The 18,678-nt window shown below is 34.9% G+C and overlaps 1 protein-coding gene and 1 non-coding gene across 2 annotated transcripts in view; both read right to left on the bottom strand.

Moving 5' to 3' along the window:
- Positions 1–9,567: 9,567 nt before the first annotated feature.
- Positions 9,568–18,678, bottom strand: part of LOC113178461 (cyclin-dependent kinase-like 3) — a 61,405-nt gene continuing 52,294 nt past the window's right edge. The window contains 4 exon segments of the mRNA XM_077801656.1: positions 9,568–9,621; positions 13,177–13,274; positions 14,049–14,211; positions 15,244–15,337. Of these exon segments, the coding sequence (XP_077657782.1) occupies positions 9,568–9,621; positions 13,177–13,274; positions 14,049–14,211; positions 15,244–15,337 (409 nt within the window).
- LOC144249246 (U6 spliceosomal RNA) lies at positions 10,118–10,223 on the bottom strand. The gene has a single exon (XR_013342198.1). It is a non-coding gene; the product is annotated as a U6 spliceosomal RNA (small nuclear RNA).

Below are 18,678 nucleotides of genomic sequence, written 5' to 3'. Positions count from 1 at the left end.
CCACTCACCTAGCACACGTGAGGCCCTGGGTTTGATAAATAAAATAAAGGTACTGTGTCCAACTACAACTAAACAATGAATATTAAAAAAACCAAATTTATAGTGATTATGAACTCAGTAATTCTTTCTAGAGCTCCAGGTTTCAAAATTAAGGTGAATAAGCCTATTTTTTCTTTGTCCAAGTGCATGTGTGTGTGTGTGTGTGTATGTGTGTGTGTTACTAGTTATTGAACCCAGGGCTGTGTGTGTGCGTGTGTGTGTGCGCGCAAGCGCTACTAGGTATTGAACCCAGGGCCTTGCCTCAAATATGCTAGGTAGAATGCTTGCTGAGCTACATCCTTAACCTTTCTTTCTTTCTTTTTTTTTTTTTTTTTTTTTTTTTTTTAATTTTGAGTCAGGGTCTTGATAAATTGCCCAGACTGGGCTCGAACTTGCAATCTTCCTGCCTCAGTCTCCCAAGTAGCTGGGATTATAGGCATGTGCCACAGTGCCCTGCCAAAGACATATTTAAGAAGGGTTGTCTGCCCTGAGATTTCTCAAATAATAATTCAAAACTAATCAATAACAAGCAACTACTGTATAGCAAATCTAGGATGAATGGCAATATATTGTACAAGTTTGAATAGAATATAGCCTAATGAACACTTTCATCTTTCTTCCTTTTAGTTTGGCTTTAATACCCATAAGGACATTCCTCTGGGTATCTGATCTCAGAATTACTTTTTTAGAAAAGAAAAACAATGGTTATAAACCTGTCTCTGCAGGAGAGAATATACAGGAAGTTAGTAGAATAGCAGGACATTTTGTTTGTATACTTTCACCTTTTATTAAATAAAAGAATGCTTTACTGACATTTTACATGGTGATCCATTAATGGGTACAATTTTGTTTATTATTATTTATTTTTATGTGGTGCTGAGGATCAAACCCAGTGCCTCACATGTGTAAGGCAAGCACTTTGCCACTGAGCCACAACCCCAGCCCAAATTTTAAGAATTAACTTAATTTAAAATTTTTTGTTTAAATGCTAGCTTGTTGCCTTTAATATGCTTGTAACTAAAGGCTCCCACATCACCTAAGATCTCCTGATCACTTTCCTATGCAATTCTGCTAATTGTTTTAGTAACCTAGCCTAACTTTAATTTAGACTTTATTTACAATTTAGACTATTTTTGGCAGCTGTATGATTTTGAACTTAACTTTTCCTCTTCTCGGTATTCCTATGTACTATTATAATTTGGTTCCTAGATATACAAAACAATGTATGTGCTTTAAGAGGTATGATTTCCTTAACGCCTGAATTTAAAGAAAATGTTGATTTTTTCACTCTGTCACAACCATGGCCTTACACTATTTTTACTCAGATCCTGGAAATAAAATTTATTGAGAACAGTTGATAAAAAGGCTGCAAGAATGAAATACAAATGAAAAAACAAAATATCTTCTTTCAATGACTCCTGGCTTATCCTAATGTTATCATGTTCTAGCCAATATAGGTCATTTTCATTTTTGACGTAAGCAACTCATTACTTCAACCACTTGCTTTTTAAAAAAGCACATTATAACAAATAACATGAAGTCACATGTGAAAATAGACCAGAAAAAGAACTCAGATACATTTACCTAATAATACATTTTGACAAATGTTATTAGCCAATAAAATCTATCCTACCATCAACAATCACTGATGAAATTTCCTTTTACTATTGGCAAGAAGTTAACATGTAATCACCAATTATTTTTTTATCGTATATGATAATTATAATAACTAGAATAAGGATAAAAAATAAAGTATGAATAAGACCCTACCTTTATAATAAGAGGAAGCTGGAAGGTACAGTGCAGTGGAAGTTCACTTGCCTACCATGCACAAGACCCTAGGTTCAACACCTAGCATTACAAAAATACATTATTAATTAAATATTTATAACAAGGGGACAAATTCCTGTTCCATATCCATACCCTTAGGTATGGTCATTAATTAAAACATTGTTCAATCAAGGGCAATTTATATAAAACAGAACTATAACTTTTACTAATGACTCTGGGGATTTTTTTTAATTCTTAAGATAAATGTCAGTGCGTTATTCAACAGATTTCCATTATTCAAAACAGTCACTAAATACTCTTTAAGTACTTTTTAACTGAACTTCTAGTTCCAGCAATAATGGAGTAATAGTATTTTTGTCTTAATCTCAAACAAATATAAAACTGTTTTCAGGCAGTATATAGCAGATAAGGATCATTTTCATTAGAAATATAATAGTCCTAAATATATATGTACCTATTAACAGAATTTCAAAATACATAAAGAAACTATTGATACAGATGAAAGGAGAAACATATAAATCCAGGATTATAGTTGAAGATTTCAATATGCCTCCCTCAGTAATTTATAAAACAAGTAGACTAAAGATCAGTAAATAAGCAGTTGTGCATGCCTGTAATCCCAGCAACTTGGAAAGCTGAGGCAGGAGGATCACAAATTCAAAGCCAGACACAGCAATTTAGCAAGGTCTTAAGCAACTTAGCAAGACTCTGTCTCTAAATAAAATATTTTAAAAAGGGTTGGGAAGTTGGGGCTGGGTCTTAGTGGTAGAGCACCCTCCTGGCATACATGAGGCACTGGGTTCAATCCTCAGCACCACATAAAAATAAAATAAAGATATTGTGTCGACCTACAACTAAAAAATAAATATATTTTATTGGGGATGTGGCTCAGTAGTTGAGTGCCCCTAAGTTCAATCCCCACTCCCCCCCCCATATCAGTAAACATATCAGACCTAAAGGTGCTATTGTAAAAGTAAAATTTCTAAGCTGATTCTAAGTTGCAAAAGTCTGAGTTAAAGTGTAAAAGACCAGGCATTGTAAAGTTTCTAAATTGCAAGGCCTGGGCTAAAAAGTAATAGACCAGGTATTGTTAAAATTCCTCTGCTACCCCCAGAACCTGTAATCTCTGTAGCTGTTAGGACAATAATGGAACTGCCCAAAATATTTCTTTTTTTTAATATTTATTTAATTTTTAGTTATTGGAGGACACAACATCTTTGTTTGTATGTGGTGCTGGAGGATCGAACCCGGGCCGCATGCATGCCAGGCGAGCACGCTACCGCTTGAGCCATATCCCCAGCCCCCCCAGTAAATATTTCCATTGATTCCCTTGTTGTTTAATAGCTAAGAGCTCCAAGTAGCTCGGCACGTAAGCATCCAGGCCACAAAACCAATCAGTTTAAATGTGTACCCCGCTTAGGAGTGACCAATCACCCCTGCCCAGACTGTTCCCGCCAATGAATGTACTAATCATGTCTCAGAGTTGTTGTTCAATTTTCCCGCGCCTCATGATGATTTGTTCTGATGTATGCAAAGCCCCCTGCCCTCTCCAAAAAGTGTACTTAAGCTCTGCTTGACCTCTGCTCTGGGCTCTGGGCTGCTCTCCTTTCTTGAGTGGGCACAGAGCCCCAGCATGCTGGTTCAATAAAATTCCCCCCTGCTTATTGCATGAAGTTGGTCTCTTTTTTTTTTTTTTTAAGTGAGAGAGGAGAGAGAGAGATAGAGAGAATTTTTTTAATATTTATTTTTTAGTTCTCGGCAGACACAACATCTTTTGTTGGTATGTGGTGCTGAGGATCGAACCTGGGCCGCACGCATGCCAGGTGAGCGCACTACCGCTTGAGCCACATCCCCAGCCCCTGAAGTTGGTCTCCTGTGGTCTTTCTCCGATGCTCCGCCGGACCCTTACACTATCACTAACTCAACTTAGTTGCAGTTTTGTTTATTTTGTGTGGGTTTTTTTTTTTCAGTACTAGTTTTGCATCACTGATATAATACCTGAGATAATCAACTTAAAAAAGGAAAGGTTTATTTTGACTCACAGTTTTAGGGTTTATGGGATGTAGGAGAAGAAATTTAAAGTTTTAGTTGCTTATATTAGAAAATAGAATGATCTCAGCCTCCACTTTCAGAAGTCAGCAAATTAAAAAAAACATAATAGGAAGAAATAATAAAGATAATATTCAGTAGAAACAATCAGTAAAACCAAAAGCTGGTTGTTTGGAAAGATTAGCCAAATTGATAAATCTCAATCTAAACTTACAAGGGAAAATAAAAGAAAGAAATAGAGAAAACATAGATTATTAAGAACAGGAATGCTAAAGATAACATCACGGGGCTGGGGATGTGGCTCAAGCGGTAGCGCGCTCGCCTGGCATGCGTGCGGCCCGGGTTCGATCCTCAGCACCACATACAGACAAAGATGTTGTGTCCGCCGAGAACTAAAAAATAAATATTAAAAAAATTCTCTCTATCTCTCTCTCTCTCTTTCCTCTCTCACTCTCTCTAAAAAAAAAAAAAGATACATCACTATAGGTGTCAGTAACTGTAAAGTGGTAACAAAGAAAACAATGAATAATTGTATGCCAATAAAACTAGCAACTTAGATGGAATGAATAAATTCCTTGAAAGAGGCAAATTATCAAAACTGACAAGGAAAACTAACTAACATGGAAATTTAATTTATATATAAAAATCTTTCCACAGTGAAAACCCTAGTACCTGTTGGCTTTACTGTTGATTTCTAACAAATAGTTAAGGAAGAAACAAAATCAATACTACATAAATTCTTTCAAGAAACAGAAGAAGGATGTATTGGTCAGTTTTGCATCACTGTGATAAAAAAAACTGAGGTAATCAACTTAAAAAAGGATAGGTTTATTTTGACTCAGTTTTAGTGGTTTTGTTCCATAGTTGGTTAGCCCATTACTATTGAGCCTCAGGGTGAAGCAGCACATCATAGTGGGAGCAAGTGGTGGTAAAGGCTTGTTCACCTTATAGTGATCAAGAAGCAAAAAGAAAGACAGTGGGGGGGGGGGGCTTGGGTTCCGATATCCCTTTCAAAAGCACATCTTAATGATCTAACTTTCTTCCACAGTTCCACCTCTTAAAGGTTCTTCTACAGACTGGGGAATCAAACCTTCAGCATGTAGGCCTTTGGGGAACATTTAAGATCCAAATTATTAGGAGAAATAATTCCTAACTCATTTTATGAAGCACAATAACAAATATAACAAAACCAGATAAGGAAAATATAAGGAAAATGGATAAACAGACAAAAAAATCCTTCATTAACATAGATGCCAAAATCCTTACTAAAATTTTAGCCAATTAAATTCAACAATACATACAAAAAATCAGGTGGAGTTTATTCTTAGGAATTCAGGGTTGTTTTGCTATTGAAATATCAATCACTGTCATTCACATTAACAGAATGAAGGAAGAGAATCATTAAGAACAACTCAATAGAGACAAAAAGGCATTTGACAAAAGTCAACACCCATTCATGGTAAAGACTTTCAGAAAATAGGAATAGAAGGAACATTCCTCAGTTGAACAGAGGTTATCTACCTAAAACCTCACAATCAATAGTACACTTAGTGGAAAAGAGCTAAGTACTTACTCTGTAGTATAGGAAAACAAGCAAGATTGTCCACTCGCTACTTTTACTCAATATTTTACCACATGTTCTAGGGAATGCAATAAAGCAAGAAAAAAATAATAAAAGACATAAACATTGGAGAGAAAAAAGGAAAACATTTTTGACTACACAGGTTGCATGTCCCTTACTTGAAATATTTGGAACCAGAAGTGTTTCAGATTTTAAAGGTTTTCAGATTTTAGATTATTTGCATAGACCGAACCAGCTAAGCATTCCTAATTCCAAAATCTGAAATCTGAAGTTTGAAATGCTGTAAAAAAAAAAAAAAGAAAAGAAAAAGAAACACTTTTTGAGTGTAATGTAGTTGCTCAGAAAGTTTTGAATGCTAGAGCATTTTTTATTTTAAATTTTCAACCATTTTGGATTTTGAATTTCTGGATTGGGGATTCTCAACCTGTAAAGAAAATCCTGAAAAATATACAAAAAAAAAATAAGGAGGAAAGAAGGGAAGGACAGAGGAAGAGAAGAACAAAGGGAAAGAGAAAAGGAAAGAAAGAAACCTACTACAACTAGTAATTGAATTTATTAAGGTCTCAGGACACATGATCAATGTATAAATAGAAATTGTATCTCCATGTATTAGCAACAAACAACTGAAAGTTGAAATTAAAAAGTAATGCCATTTATAAGTATATCAAAATTAAAATATATAGAAAACAAATATATACAAAATATATATGAATAAATTTAACAAGTGATGTATAAGACTGCTACATTGAAAACTACAAAACATTGCTGGAGAAAGAAGATCTAAATAGATGGTTCATATCATGCTTGTAGATTGTAGATATTGTTAATATATCCCTTCTCATCCAATTGATATATAGATTTAACACAGTCCCTTCCAAAATCCCAGGAAGCATTTTTGTAGAAACTGGTGTAAGGATAGACAAATATACAAATCCAACAGGCTTGGACAGACATAGACATACCTGTTGACGTACCACAAGAAACAAATGTTAATTTCTATGCTAAAGCTAACAAGAAATTGATTAGAAAGGTCTATTATATATAATAATCTCAGTACTAATGCTAATTTTTTCTGAAATGAAAAAAGATCACAATATGTAATAAAGAAATTATGTTTTCTGCTGGATGTAGTGGTGCATGCCTATAATCCCAGATATTCGGGAGGCTGAGACAGGAGGATTACAAGTTCAAGGCCATTCTCACCAATTTAGCAAGACCCTTTCTCAAAATAAAAGTAAGTCTACATCATGTTCGGCCAAGGAAGGAGAAGTTATGTTCCATTTGTGCACAATGTGTCAAAATGCATTTTATTGTCATGTATAACTCATTAGAACAAATTAAAAAATAAAATTAAAAAAATACAGGTACCCCTGTACATATACAATTATACAACCAGTGTGATTCTATATCATGTACAACCAGAATAATGAGAAGTTATACTCCATTTATGTATAATATGTCAAAATGCATCCTACGGTCATGTATATTAATTAGAACAAATTAAAAAAAATTATTGATGATGCCAAAATAGGATGATCAAACCTCTAGAAAATAAGCATAAATTGTAATAAATGAAACCCATTATAATAAATGAAAAGGATAAATTATAATAAATGAAAGTGAAAAGGATTGATTTAAAAATAAATAAAGGAATAGAGAGGAAAATCACTGGCAGAGCACTTGCCCAGCATGTGCAAGACCCTGGGTTTTATCCCCAGTCCCGCAAAAATGAAATGAACTAAAAATTTCAAAAAAAAAAAAAAACATAATAAAATTATGTTTTCCTTTATTTCCGTGTTGATTCAGTAAATACAGAATCAGGTAGAATCCTGGTAAAACATCAAGTAGGACAATTGTATTAACTTTTCTTGAAGAGTAGAAAAATCCAGAATTTTGGTAGCGCCAAGGTTCAAATATATCCCTCAAAAGTTCATGTGTTGAAGGGTTGGGAATGTAGCTCTTGGTATAGTGCTTTTCTAGTGTGTTCAACATCCCATGTTCAGTCCCCAGCACCACACACACACACACACACACACACACACACACACACAGTTCAGATATTGGAAACTCAATCCCCAAATTTATATGTTCAGAGATTTGGAAATTGGAGCCTTTAAAGGAAATTAGGATTAGATGAGGTCATACTAGTGGGTCCCCTATGATGACATTAATGACTTTATAAGAAAAGTAAGAGTGACTAAACTAGCATATTTGCCCTGTCTCACCATGTAATGACCTCTGCCATGTTTATAATACAGTAAGAAGGCCCTCCCTCATCGGCTGCCTTACAGATGCAAGCACCATGCTCTTAGGCTTCTTAGGGGCCAACCCCCCCCTTTTTTAATAAACTATCCAATCTGAGTTGTTTGGTTACAGCAATAGAAAAGTCAGATAGTATACCATCTCTGGGTTGTGCACAGTTTATTTTATGAAATAGAAAAAGTCCTTACCACATAAAAGTACTATTACATGGAACTAGGAAACTGGAAGAGTGTAGCCAATTATTTAAAATGATAAAAGAATTAACATCTCAAAGTCATATTATCTTTAGATATTTTATAAGTATTATATTTTTATTGCTGACCAATAGAAGACATATTTCATCATGTAATGGTAATGATTAGCTTTTAAAATAATGGGAGTCTGAGGCAGGAGGAACACAAGTTCAAGGTCAACCTCAGCAATTCAATGAGGCCCTAAGCAATTTAGTGAGAACTTGTCTCAAAAAAAAAAAAAAAAAAAAAAAAAAAAAAAAAAAAAGGGCTAGAGCTCACTTGTAATACTAAAAATAAAATAAAATAAAATAATGGATTAGTTATTTCATTAAGAATATGTTTTCAGGAAACTGGAGAGTTCTAGGAGATAATTGACTTTTGAAGTTCTGTGACTCTCAGTATAAGTATAATGTGTGTCATGTAACAGGGAATGTTACCCACTCAGTAATCATGGCAAGTAAAAAACAGACAGAGAGGAGATGACTTTATAATTCCAAATCAAAGCATCACAACAACAGAGTTCTTAGAAGAAAGAAGAAAACAGTGAATATTTTCCTAACAAAACAAAAACAATTGGATGAGGCTAATGCAGATGGATGGATGGCTCTCTTAGCAACAGCTCAAGGTACATTTCTATTGTATATAACATTAAAAAGGGAAGTTGTCAGTTTGTATTTTTACCATTATTTAAAAGACACTACCAGAAAAAAAATCTGTTCCTCTTCGAATTCTTCCCCTCACAATGGCCATCTCCACCCTAAAATTAGAAACCAAGCTAGTAAGAATCAAAGATAAGAATGTAAATATATGCTGCTAAAACCTTGACTGTGTTAACGTTATATTATATGTAAAAAACTAAATTATAAATACGCTGGTCAGGCCAAAAGAATTGCTTCCTTGCTTTATCCAGTTTCCATCTTTTTAAACAATTTCTCAATCTGTTTAAATGCTGTTTCAGAGCGTACAGTGTGGAACCAAACCCATGTTTCATGTTTATCAAGTATACTTGTTTGCCCACAAATGTTTGGTGCTCTCAGACATTGGGATCTCACTTTATGACGTATTTAGAAACTCCCTTCTGTAATTATAAAACTCTGAGCCAAAGCTGAGATTGACCACTAATCAAACATGCCTGAAATAACAGATGTTCAAATAAAATTATTTGACTTAATGTAAATTGCAATTTTATTAGAATATACAGATCAGGCAATTTTTTATAAATTAATATTCAAGTTAAGACAACAAGTAATTCAAATTTTATAAATTTCAAATTTAGGTGAATATACACATAACTATACAAGATTTTTGATTAATCTGTATGATCCTCTGGTCAACACTTTTGTGTATGTAACATTAATAAAAAGCATTCTTGGGCTGGGGATGTGGCTCAAGTGGTAGCACGCTCACCTGGCATGCGTGCGGCCCGGGTTCAATCCTCAGCACCACATACAAACAAAGATGTTGTGTTCGCCGAAAACTAAAAAATAAATATTAAAAAAAAATTCTCTCTCTCTCTCTCTGTCTCTCACTCTCTTTAAAAAAAAAAAAAAGCATTCTCTTTAAACCATATTATAATTCTGATATTCCCTGAATTTTCAGCTGCTGCATTTTCTACTCTACATCTGGCAGGTTCTTCTTCCTTTCAGTCTGTGCATTTCCTGTATTCTAAAAGTAAATAGAAACAGGACCTTAACTGAGGAAACAGTGAGTCTTTGGCTAAGGAAATGCAAGCAGAGATAGAATACTGTATTTTGCATCTGGGGTTTGTTTCTAACAAAGTATTCCTCATTATCACCATCAAACAGAACTAAAGGTGGCCTTTGTATGGACTCATCCGTCTTGCCCAAGTTACTCATTCACAGTAATTTAGGGTTTCTCCCTAGTTGTAGAGCCTCTTCAAGGGATGCATGCCTATTTCAATATGCCAGAAACAATTTAGTGTACATTTAGGAAATACTTTGATCCTATTTGCTATTCCTGTTTTTATGGGTTTTGTTTTGTATATTGTTGTTGTTTATTTGGCCTTGCTGAGGATCTAATCCAGGCCCTCGTGCATGCTAGGCAAGTGCTACACTCCCAGCCTCCTATCTTATGTTGTTAAAAATGTATCATATCATATTCTCTTGTACTCTCTAAAACTACAGACTCAAAATATCTTTTTTTTTAAATGGAACACTTCATGAATTTGCTGTCATCCTTGTGCAGGGGCCATGCCAATCTTCATTGCACAGTTCCAATTATATAGTATATGTGCTGCCGAAGCAAATGAAGAAATTTTTTTTTTTTTTTTTTTTTTTTTTGGTACTGAGGATTGAACCCAGGGGCACTCAACCACTGAGCCATATACCCAGACCTATTTTTTTTTTCTTTAGAGACAGGGTCTCACTGAGTTGCTTAGCACCTTGTGGTTGCTAAGGCTGGCTTTGAACTCAAGATCCTCCTATGTCAGCCTCCCCAGTCGCTGAGATTATAGGTGTATGTCACTGTGCCCGGGCTAGAAATTTTCTTAATTTGTATATTAATTTATTAAAAGTGTTTGAACTAGCCTTATGATATACCTAGCCTAGTTCTCTCTTCAGATCAGAAGCCAGCTTGCCACAAGTTATGAAGGATTCATTTCTGTTTTCTGTAAAAATATTAGGATGTCTGTATAGCCTGGCCATTAGTTGATGTTGTAAAGCTGATTGGAATGCCTGCCCGTGCCCTGAACTCACCCATGCCTGGTTTTCCCTGACCAGATAACAACCCTTTCCTAAACCTTAGTGATGCCTCAAAAGTTCTGGTCTTCCCTGGCCAGATAATGACCCTCTCTGAGTCTCTAAGACCTCCATAAATTCTGATGTCGGGGCCAGCAAAAATGTAAACTATGTTATGCTCCTCAGAGTTTTGTTATCTGTAACCCCCCTTTGTGTAACTTTTTGGTCTATAAAACTGGGCTGCAAGGAAGCTTCGTGGCTGTCCTTGGCTCCCATGATTTTGATGGGAAAGGCAGCCCGGCCGGTTGAAATAATAAGCTTGCTTTAATTTGATTTTAATTGGAGTCAGTGGTCTTTTCTTGCATCATGGTCCAACACCTTATATGCCATTTCAGTCACCTGTCAGAACTACTTTTGAATAGACAGTACCAATAAACTATAAACAACTGACTTCTGGTTATTTCTAATAATGATTTGTTTTAAGGTCACTCTTTTTAGAAGATCATTTTAGCTGGGTGTGGTGGAGCACACCCATCTTTGATCCCAGTGACTCGGAATTGTAATCCTCCTGCCTCAGCCTCCAAAGTAGCTGGAATTACAGAAGCGTGCCAACACATCCAGCAAAATGGAATTTTAATAGTAAGTACCAAGATAAAGATAAAAAATCTAAACAGGCTCCTTTCCTAAAGTGGGGTGGGAAGCAATGTCAAGGTTGGGAAACGGGTAGCTCAGTGGTCTAGCCTTTGTCTGGTATGTATAAGGCTCTGGGTTTGATCGTCAGCACCACAAAACAATGACATGATTTTCTGGAGAACAAAATAGCATAATATGTTTTCAAGAGAATAAGTAGCCAGGCACTGTGGCCCACACCTGTTATCCCAGTGGCTGGTTTGGCTGAGACAGGAGGATCACGAGTTCAAAGCTAGCCTCAGCAATTTAGTGAGATGCTAAGCAATTCAGTGAGACCCTGTATCCAAATAAATAAAAACACAAAATAGGACTGGGATGTGGCTCAGTGGTGGAGTGCCCCTGAGTTTAATCCCTGGTACCTCACTCCCAAAAAAGTCATCTTTTTAGGAGCTCTATATCACGTGAGGAAGAAAGGGCTCTCCTTACAGTTTCCTGTTTATTTACTATCCTAAAATTGAATTAAGAATTTCTTTTGTTTTATCATTAAAATGGTTTTGTTCCTGGGGCCTTTCATGGAACAGTAAGATAAAAATCTGTAATGCTAGTCTACACAAGTTCAAGAGCTCTAATTCACCCAATCATTCAAAATACATGTAGATGGTGTGCTGTGCAACAAGCTGTAACATTAGTAAGTCACCAAAAGTATAAGTTTAAAGCCACCTTGTTACTTTTATAATGAACAAGCAGATGACCATTAGTGGCTTTCTTGTTTTATTATCTCTTTTCTGCAAAGTGGATTGTGGAATTCTTAACAAGTTCGAGATCAAGACTAAGGCATAGCCCTAATTGCCACAGGGAGCATACATCTAATAGTGTCTAATAATATTGTTCTCCAAATTATGAGTAGCTTTAGTTAAAATGCCTTCTTACAGTTTCAGATAAAAATTTCTGTATTTTTAATTTCTTCAAATTTCCTTAGTAAGTATGTAAAATTTTATCATGAATAAATGTAGCCAATTTTTTTTAAAAAAATAGAGATAATAAAGTTGATAAATAATTTACAGATTTGACCTCAAAAGGGCAGCTAGGAGGCCACCTACATTATTAAACTCACTGGGTTCTCAGCACAGGCTCTTTTTCTTAAAAGAGTACCTTTAAAGGATATTCATTTGGAGTTGAAAACTTCAGAATTTCCAAATAAAATTCAAAAATCTTTCTGGTGAATAGGGGTAGGGGATATTTTAAGAAATTACCTGATAGCTAGCTGAGAGCAAATATTTGTGAAAATAGGACATGTGGGTAAATAGCAGAGATGGGGAATAAATTGGAGAGAAAACAAAAAGAAGCTAAATCGAATATATATGCTGGTGGCCCATGTAACCAGATGTTTATATCTGAACTGTCATTTTCATTGGTATGGATTAATTGCTTGATGTTTGACAACACACATAACACAGTTGCTATTTTCCCTAAGTACTGTGTATTCTTGTCATTCAAAATTCAAATGAGAGCTGATATGCCAGGCATATTTTTTAAAAGTAGAATAGAATACCATTAATACTCCCATATTAATACCATTAATACTGGGGAGGCTGATATGGGAAGATTACTTGAGCCCAAGGGTTCCAGACTAGCCTGGGCAATATAGCAAGGCTCCATCTCAAAAACAAACCAAACATAAAAAATGAGGGCTGTTAATTAATACCCCCCAAAATAACTTTTAGAAACATTTATGATTGGTTATTCTAGAAAGATATAGTTCTCTTTCCAGAGTTTGAAGATTACAGAATTCTGAATTTTTATATAGCTTTCCATTAGTAACAACTGAATTTATAAAGAATCAAGGACTTTAAATAACATTGCTTAGTAAAAGCTGTAAGCAAAAAAGTTTTACCTCTTGTTTTTCTTGGTTTTGACCCATATTAAATAAAGCTGGTATTTTAGATGAATCTGTATTCCTTGACTCCCCTTTCAGCACTTTTATCTGTTTAACTTTTGCAAAAATATATAAAACAATGAAAATTTGTTATTCCTACTTGGAAATTTTACTCTCCTTTTCAAGAATTTCAAATGGAAATTCTGAAGTCCACTACAGTTGGTTTCTTAGTTTATTACAAAGGAAATAAATGAATCATGAGTTATAATAATAAAATACGGTAAACTGTTTTATAATTCAGAGTCTAGTATTAAAGGAATATATTTTTATCCTAAGTATTACTAAGCAGATCAGGTAATTCCTCATAAGTGTACAAGTACTACAGTCTTGCTATTATATCATATTTTCACAAGGTGTCACTATTCTTCAAAAAACATAACTTGGCAAAAAAAAGTTTCATTTTAAGATAAATCTTAAATTTATAAATCAATCTATGAAATCCTTGGGTGCCTAAAGCACATATAACATTCCTGGTCAAATAAATATAGAAAGGTGATTTATTCCAGGTCATTTACTGAACCAAAACCACCTTCTTTGAATGCTGTCCTAACATTTCAACATTGAATGAATTAAAAATTTACCTTTTTAAGCTGTCTTAACACCTCTTTAACCCATTGTGTCCCATTGTACTATATAGAATTGAAAACTTGGGATGTAATGGGTTTTTAAATTATCTCATTTGTATCATCCTTTATTTGAAATCTCAACAATGGAAAATGTTTTTCTCAATAATTTACCATTTTCAAATCATACTATAACCTGTATTACAAAAAAAAGTCCTGTACATGTTATCATCCGAAGATTTATGCAGCTAAGCAGCAAATGTATACCTTCCATTCCTTTCATCTCCTTTGACTGTATTGTGAAAGGCAATTCAGGGAAATGGAATTCTTTCCTGTCAGATCTGGAAAAATTCAGCTTCCGTTTGTTCCCACTTGCCATTTGGTGGCTTGGACCTATTCGCTCATTAAATACATGCTTCTCCATTTGGCTCTAAACAAACAAATGAGAGCTAGTTTAAAGAAATGTGTGTAACTATTGTAGAATGACAAGCCTAGAATTGCTAACCATTTGGATGATGCAAAATATAACAACAATTATTTAAAATTAAGAAGTAGAATAGAATACCATTAAACATATAAACAGATCAAACTCCAATGTAAGTTTCAAAAAACAAACTTTTAGTATATTTATTATTCTGAAAATAACAGTCTTGCTCCAGAGAACCAGAATCTTAACTTTTAAGTTCTAGTACCATCTATTGCATTCTTTGGAAAAATTACTTCAGTTCACTTTCCTATTTTATAAAATTACACACTTTGTGAACACTGGGAAAACTCAAAGAAAAAAAAAACTACTTATGAATGGCTTTTGGAAAACATTTGTCTACCTATTTTTGATCATTTGGTAAAAGATCAAAAAACTTTGTTAAGGCAGTGTAATTGTGCAGTATCCCACTCCACAAATGTACAGAAATGTACTTAAAACACCTACTCTTAGATAGGTTTGTGTTGACATCATTTTCATTATTAAACTGAGCCCGTGCTTCAATTGTGAATAAACCACTTTCCTATGTAAAAATTGGTGAGGGTGGATGAACTACACTGACTATTTTTTTCTAGTGAAAGTAAGTAGTATATATTTGGCAGTTGTTTTTAATCCAGAATAAAATATTTAAAATATTTTTGTGACTTTTAAAGGTAGAAATTTTAATTTATTCTAAGTCTCACGTTAAATACAAAACTTAAGATAAAGAAAATTAACTAAAATTGTGAAAACAATAAGGAAATAATGGCCTATTATCAACTCAAGAACATGAAATCTGGAGATGTAGCTCAGTGGTACATTGCATGTTTACCTTGTACAAGGTTCTGGGTTTAACCCCCAGTATCATTAAAAAAAATAAGTAAATGAAAAAAACTAAAAGCATATTTTTTAAAATGTTGGAATCCCAAAAACAGAGAAAAGGAAAAGGGGACTAATGTTAAAAGAGGCCACATTTTAATGACTAGCTTCTTGTCTTACTTGAGTGGGACCTGTGTCCTCTTGCCTGCTATTAGACATAACTTGTCCAACATATTGTGAAGAAGTGCGTCTCTTTTTTGCTCTTTCAGTTAACCTATTATTTAAAAATAAATGAGAAGTTATTAGAACTCCCCAGAAGTGCCTCTGTTTTAGTTTCAAGATGTGTAAGTTACACCATGGATGTCTACTGTCAGAACACTGAGGACCAAAAAGTGATTGGCTGTCTTTAAGTACCAAGAGCTCTAAAGAGAGAAGTGGTAATGAGGAAAACTAATGCATGGCTAACATGTGGTAATGAATATGTCATGGAGTTACTACTGCTGGCCTAATTGATCTCTTCTGACTGTCCTGAACTTGGATCTCATATGAGCTTACTGTCTAAGACTGGCTTATAATCACAATTATGACACCATGGTTTTGGGATCAAGATCAATTGGGCTATTATAGTGTGTAACCTACTGCACCTTTGGATGGACATGTTCACTTGTTCATGTCTGCAGACCACTAATCCTTAGGATCTGCCAGTCCAAAAAAGTCTGCTAGAATCTGCTTGGATTGCTAAGTATGGTGACGCATGCCTGTAATTCCAGTAACTTGGGAGGCTGGGGCAGGAAGATGGAAAGTTTGAGGCCAATCTCAGCAACTTAGCAAGACCCTGTTTTAAAATAGGGACTAGGCAAGTAACTCAGTGGTAAAACACCCAAGTTCAATCCCCAGGTAGGCCCCCTCAAAAAAAAAAAAAAAAAAACACTAAAAGAATCTGCTTGAACTAATTAATAAAGCTTGTCTCCTTCCTTACATACAATCACAATAGATGAATTTATAAATAATCCTAATGATTTGCTAGACAGTCTCTCACCATTCAATATACTGTCCACAATTAATCAGACTCAAGATACCAGTCTCTCATCAGAGGTTAAATCTAAAACTGGCCCAATATGCTGTTTTCCTGCCAAAACATTTGACCTTAAAATGCCATTTGACTAACAAAGATTATTTCTTATTATCCTTTCTATATTTAGAGAATTTGTTATGATATAGAACAAAGCTTACTTTGTTGTATCACCTGCTATGGTTCAGATACGGTTTGTCCCCCAAAGTCCATGTGCTGGAAGCTTGGTCCCAATGTGATTGTGCTGAGAGGTGGTGAAACCTTTAAGAGGGGAGGCCTAGGAGGACCCAAGATGGCGAACTAGAGGGAAGCTTCATTCCTCGTGGCTCCATAACTCAGGATATGAAGAGAGGAACTACTGTTTCTCTGCAAAGTAGCCATCATTGCCCACTGATACCCTGCTGTTTATCTCCCTTCTGGTGTCTACCAGCATATCGCCTGCCTTTCTAGCACAGACTGCTTGTTTACTGCTGCCTATCATCCGCCTTTTGGCCATTTGCCTGCCTCTTGCCTGCCCATTGTCCACCAGCCAACCTCCAGGATTGCTGCTGTTATCTTAAAGACTACCCACAGACTGCCTGCTGCCCCCTGGAAGCTCATTACAGTACCTGCAGATGAGGTATTGGAAGCCTTCAAGGACACTATAAGACTACAGGATAGAAACTGTACTGCCTCAGATCCATACTGCTAGATGGGAAGACACCCAAAAAACATGAAAAAACAAGGAAACAAAGTGCCTCAAATAAACCAAGATTTTCCAACAATAGAAGCCATAGATAACACAGTAGAAGAAATGCCAGAGAAGCAATTTAGAAGGTACATAGTTAGGCTGATCTTCAAAATAAAGAATGGTATCAGAGGGAAAATATAGGAAGTGAAAGATCACTTCAATAAAGAGAGATTATAAAAAGGAATCAAGCAGAAATCCTCAAAATGAAGTAAACAATAAACCAAATTAAAATTTCAATTGAAAGTATCATCAACAGCCTAGACCATTTGGAAGTCAGAGCCTTAGGCAATGAAGACAAAATACATACTCTTGAAACTAAAGTCAACGGCACAGAGAAGATGGGAAGAAACCATGAAAAGAACTTCCAAGAAATATGAGATAACATGAAAAGAGCAAATTTAAGATTTAAGTGAATACATGAAGATATGGAGATATAAACCAAAGGAATGCACAATCTTTTCAAAGACATAATATCAGAAAATTTCCCAAATCTAAAGAATGAAACGGAAAGTTATAAGAGGCTTATAGGACCCCAAATTATAGCAGACCCATACCAAGGCACATTATAAGGAGAATGACTAACATACAGAATAAGAAAAGAATTTTAAAGGCTATGAGAGAAAAAAATCAAATTACATACAGGAGGAAATCAATTCGAATTTCAGCTAATTTCTTAAACCAGACTCTCAATTCGAGGAAGTTCTAGAACAACATATATCAAGCTCTAAAAGAAAATGAATGCCAACCAAGAATCTTTTGTTGTTGTTATTGTTGTTTTGTTTTGTTTCTAGTTGTAGTTGGACACAAACCCTTTATTTTATTTATTTATTTATTTTTATGTGGTGCTGAGGATCGAACCCAGCACCCCGAACTGTTAGGTGAGCACTCTAACATTAAGCCACAACCCCAGCCCCCAACCAAGAATCTTAATCCAGCAAAATCAAGCTTCAGATTTGAAGATGAAATTAAAAACCTTCCATGATAAACAAAAATTAAAAGAATTCACATCTAGAAAGCCTGCACTACAGAACATTCTCAGCAAAATATTTTACAAGGAGGAAATGAAAACCAGCAAAGACAGGAGCTACACTAAAGGAAAAGCCAATCAAAGGAGAAACTTAGTCAAGTTAAAAACCAAAAATAAACCGAAGTGACCAGGAATACAAAGGATATCTCAATAATAACCCTGAATGTTAATGGCCTAAATGCATCAGTCAAAAGACATAGACTTGCAGATTGGATTAAAGAAAAAAATATGCTGTCTTTAAGAGACTCACCTCCTAGGAATAGACATCCACAGACTGAGGTGAAAGGTTAGGAAAAAATATATCTGGGAAAAAACATATCGCTCATAAACAAGCTGCATAAACAAGCAGGGGTTTTCATCCTCATATCAGACAACGTGGACTTCAAACCAAAGTTAGTCAGAAGGGATAAAGAAGGATATTTTATACCGCTTAAGGGAATCGTATGTCAACAAAACATAACAATTATAAATATTTATGCCCCAAACAATGGTGCATCAACATACATCAAACAAATCCTTCTCAATTTTAAGAATTAAATAGGCCACGACACAATAATACTAGGTGACTTTAACACACCTCTTTCACCACTGGATAGATCTTCCAAACAAAAACTAAACAAAGAACCTATAAAACTAAATAATACAACCAATGATTTAGACTTAACAGACAATATATAGAGAGTATTTCATCCATCATTGAGTGAATCACCTTCTTCTCAGTAGAACATAAATCTTTCTCTAAAATACACTATATGTTATGCCACAAAGCAACTCTCAGCAAATAAA

Source organism: Urocitellus parryii, chromosome 1, assembly GCF_045843805.1.
Source record: "Urocitellus parryii isolate mUroPar1 chromosome 1, mUroPar1.hap1, whole genome shotgun sequence".
Taxonomy (NCBI): Eukaryota; Metazoa; Chordata; class Mammalia; order Rodentia; family Sciuridae; genus Urocitellus; species Urocitellus parryii.
This window is presented reverse-complemented; position numbering and strand designations above follow the sequence as displayed.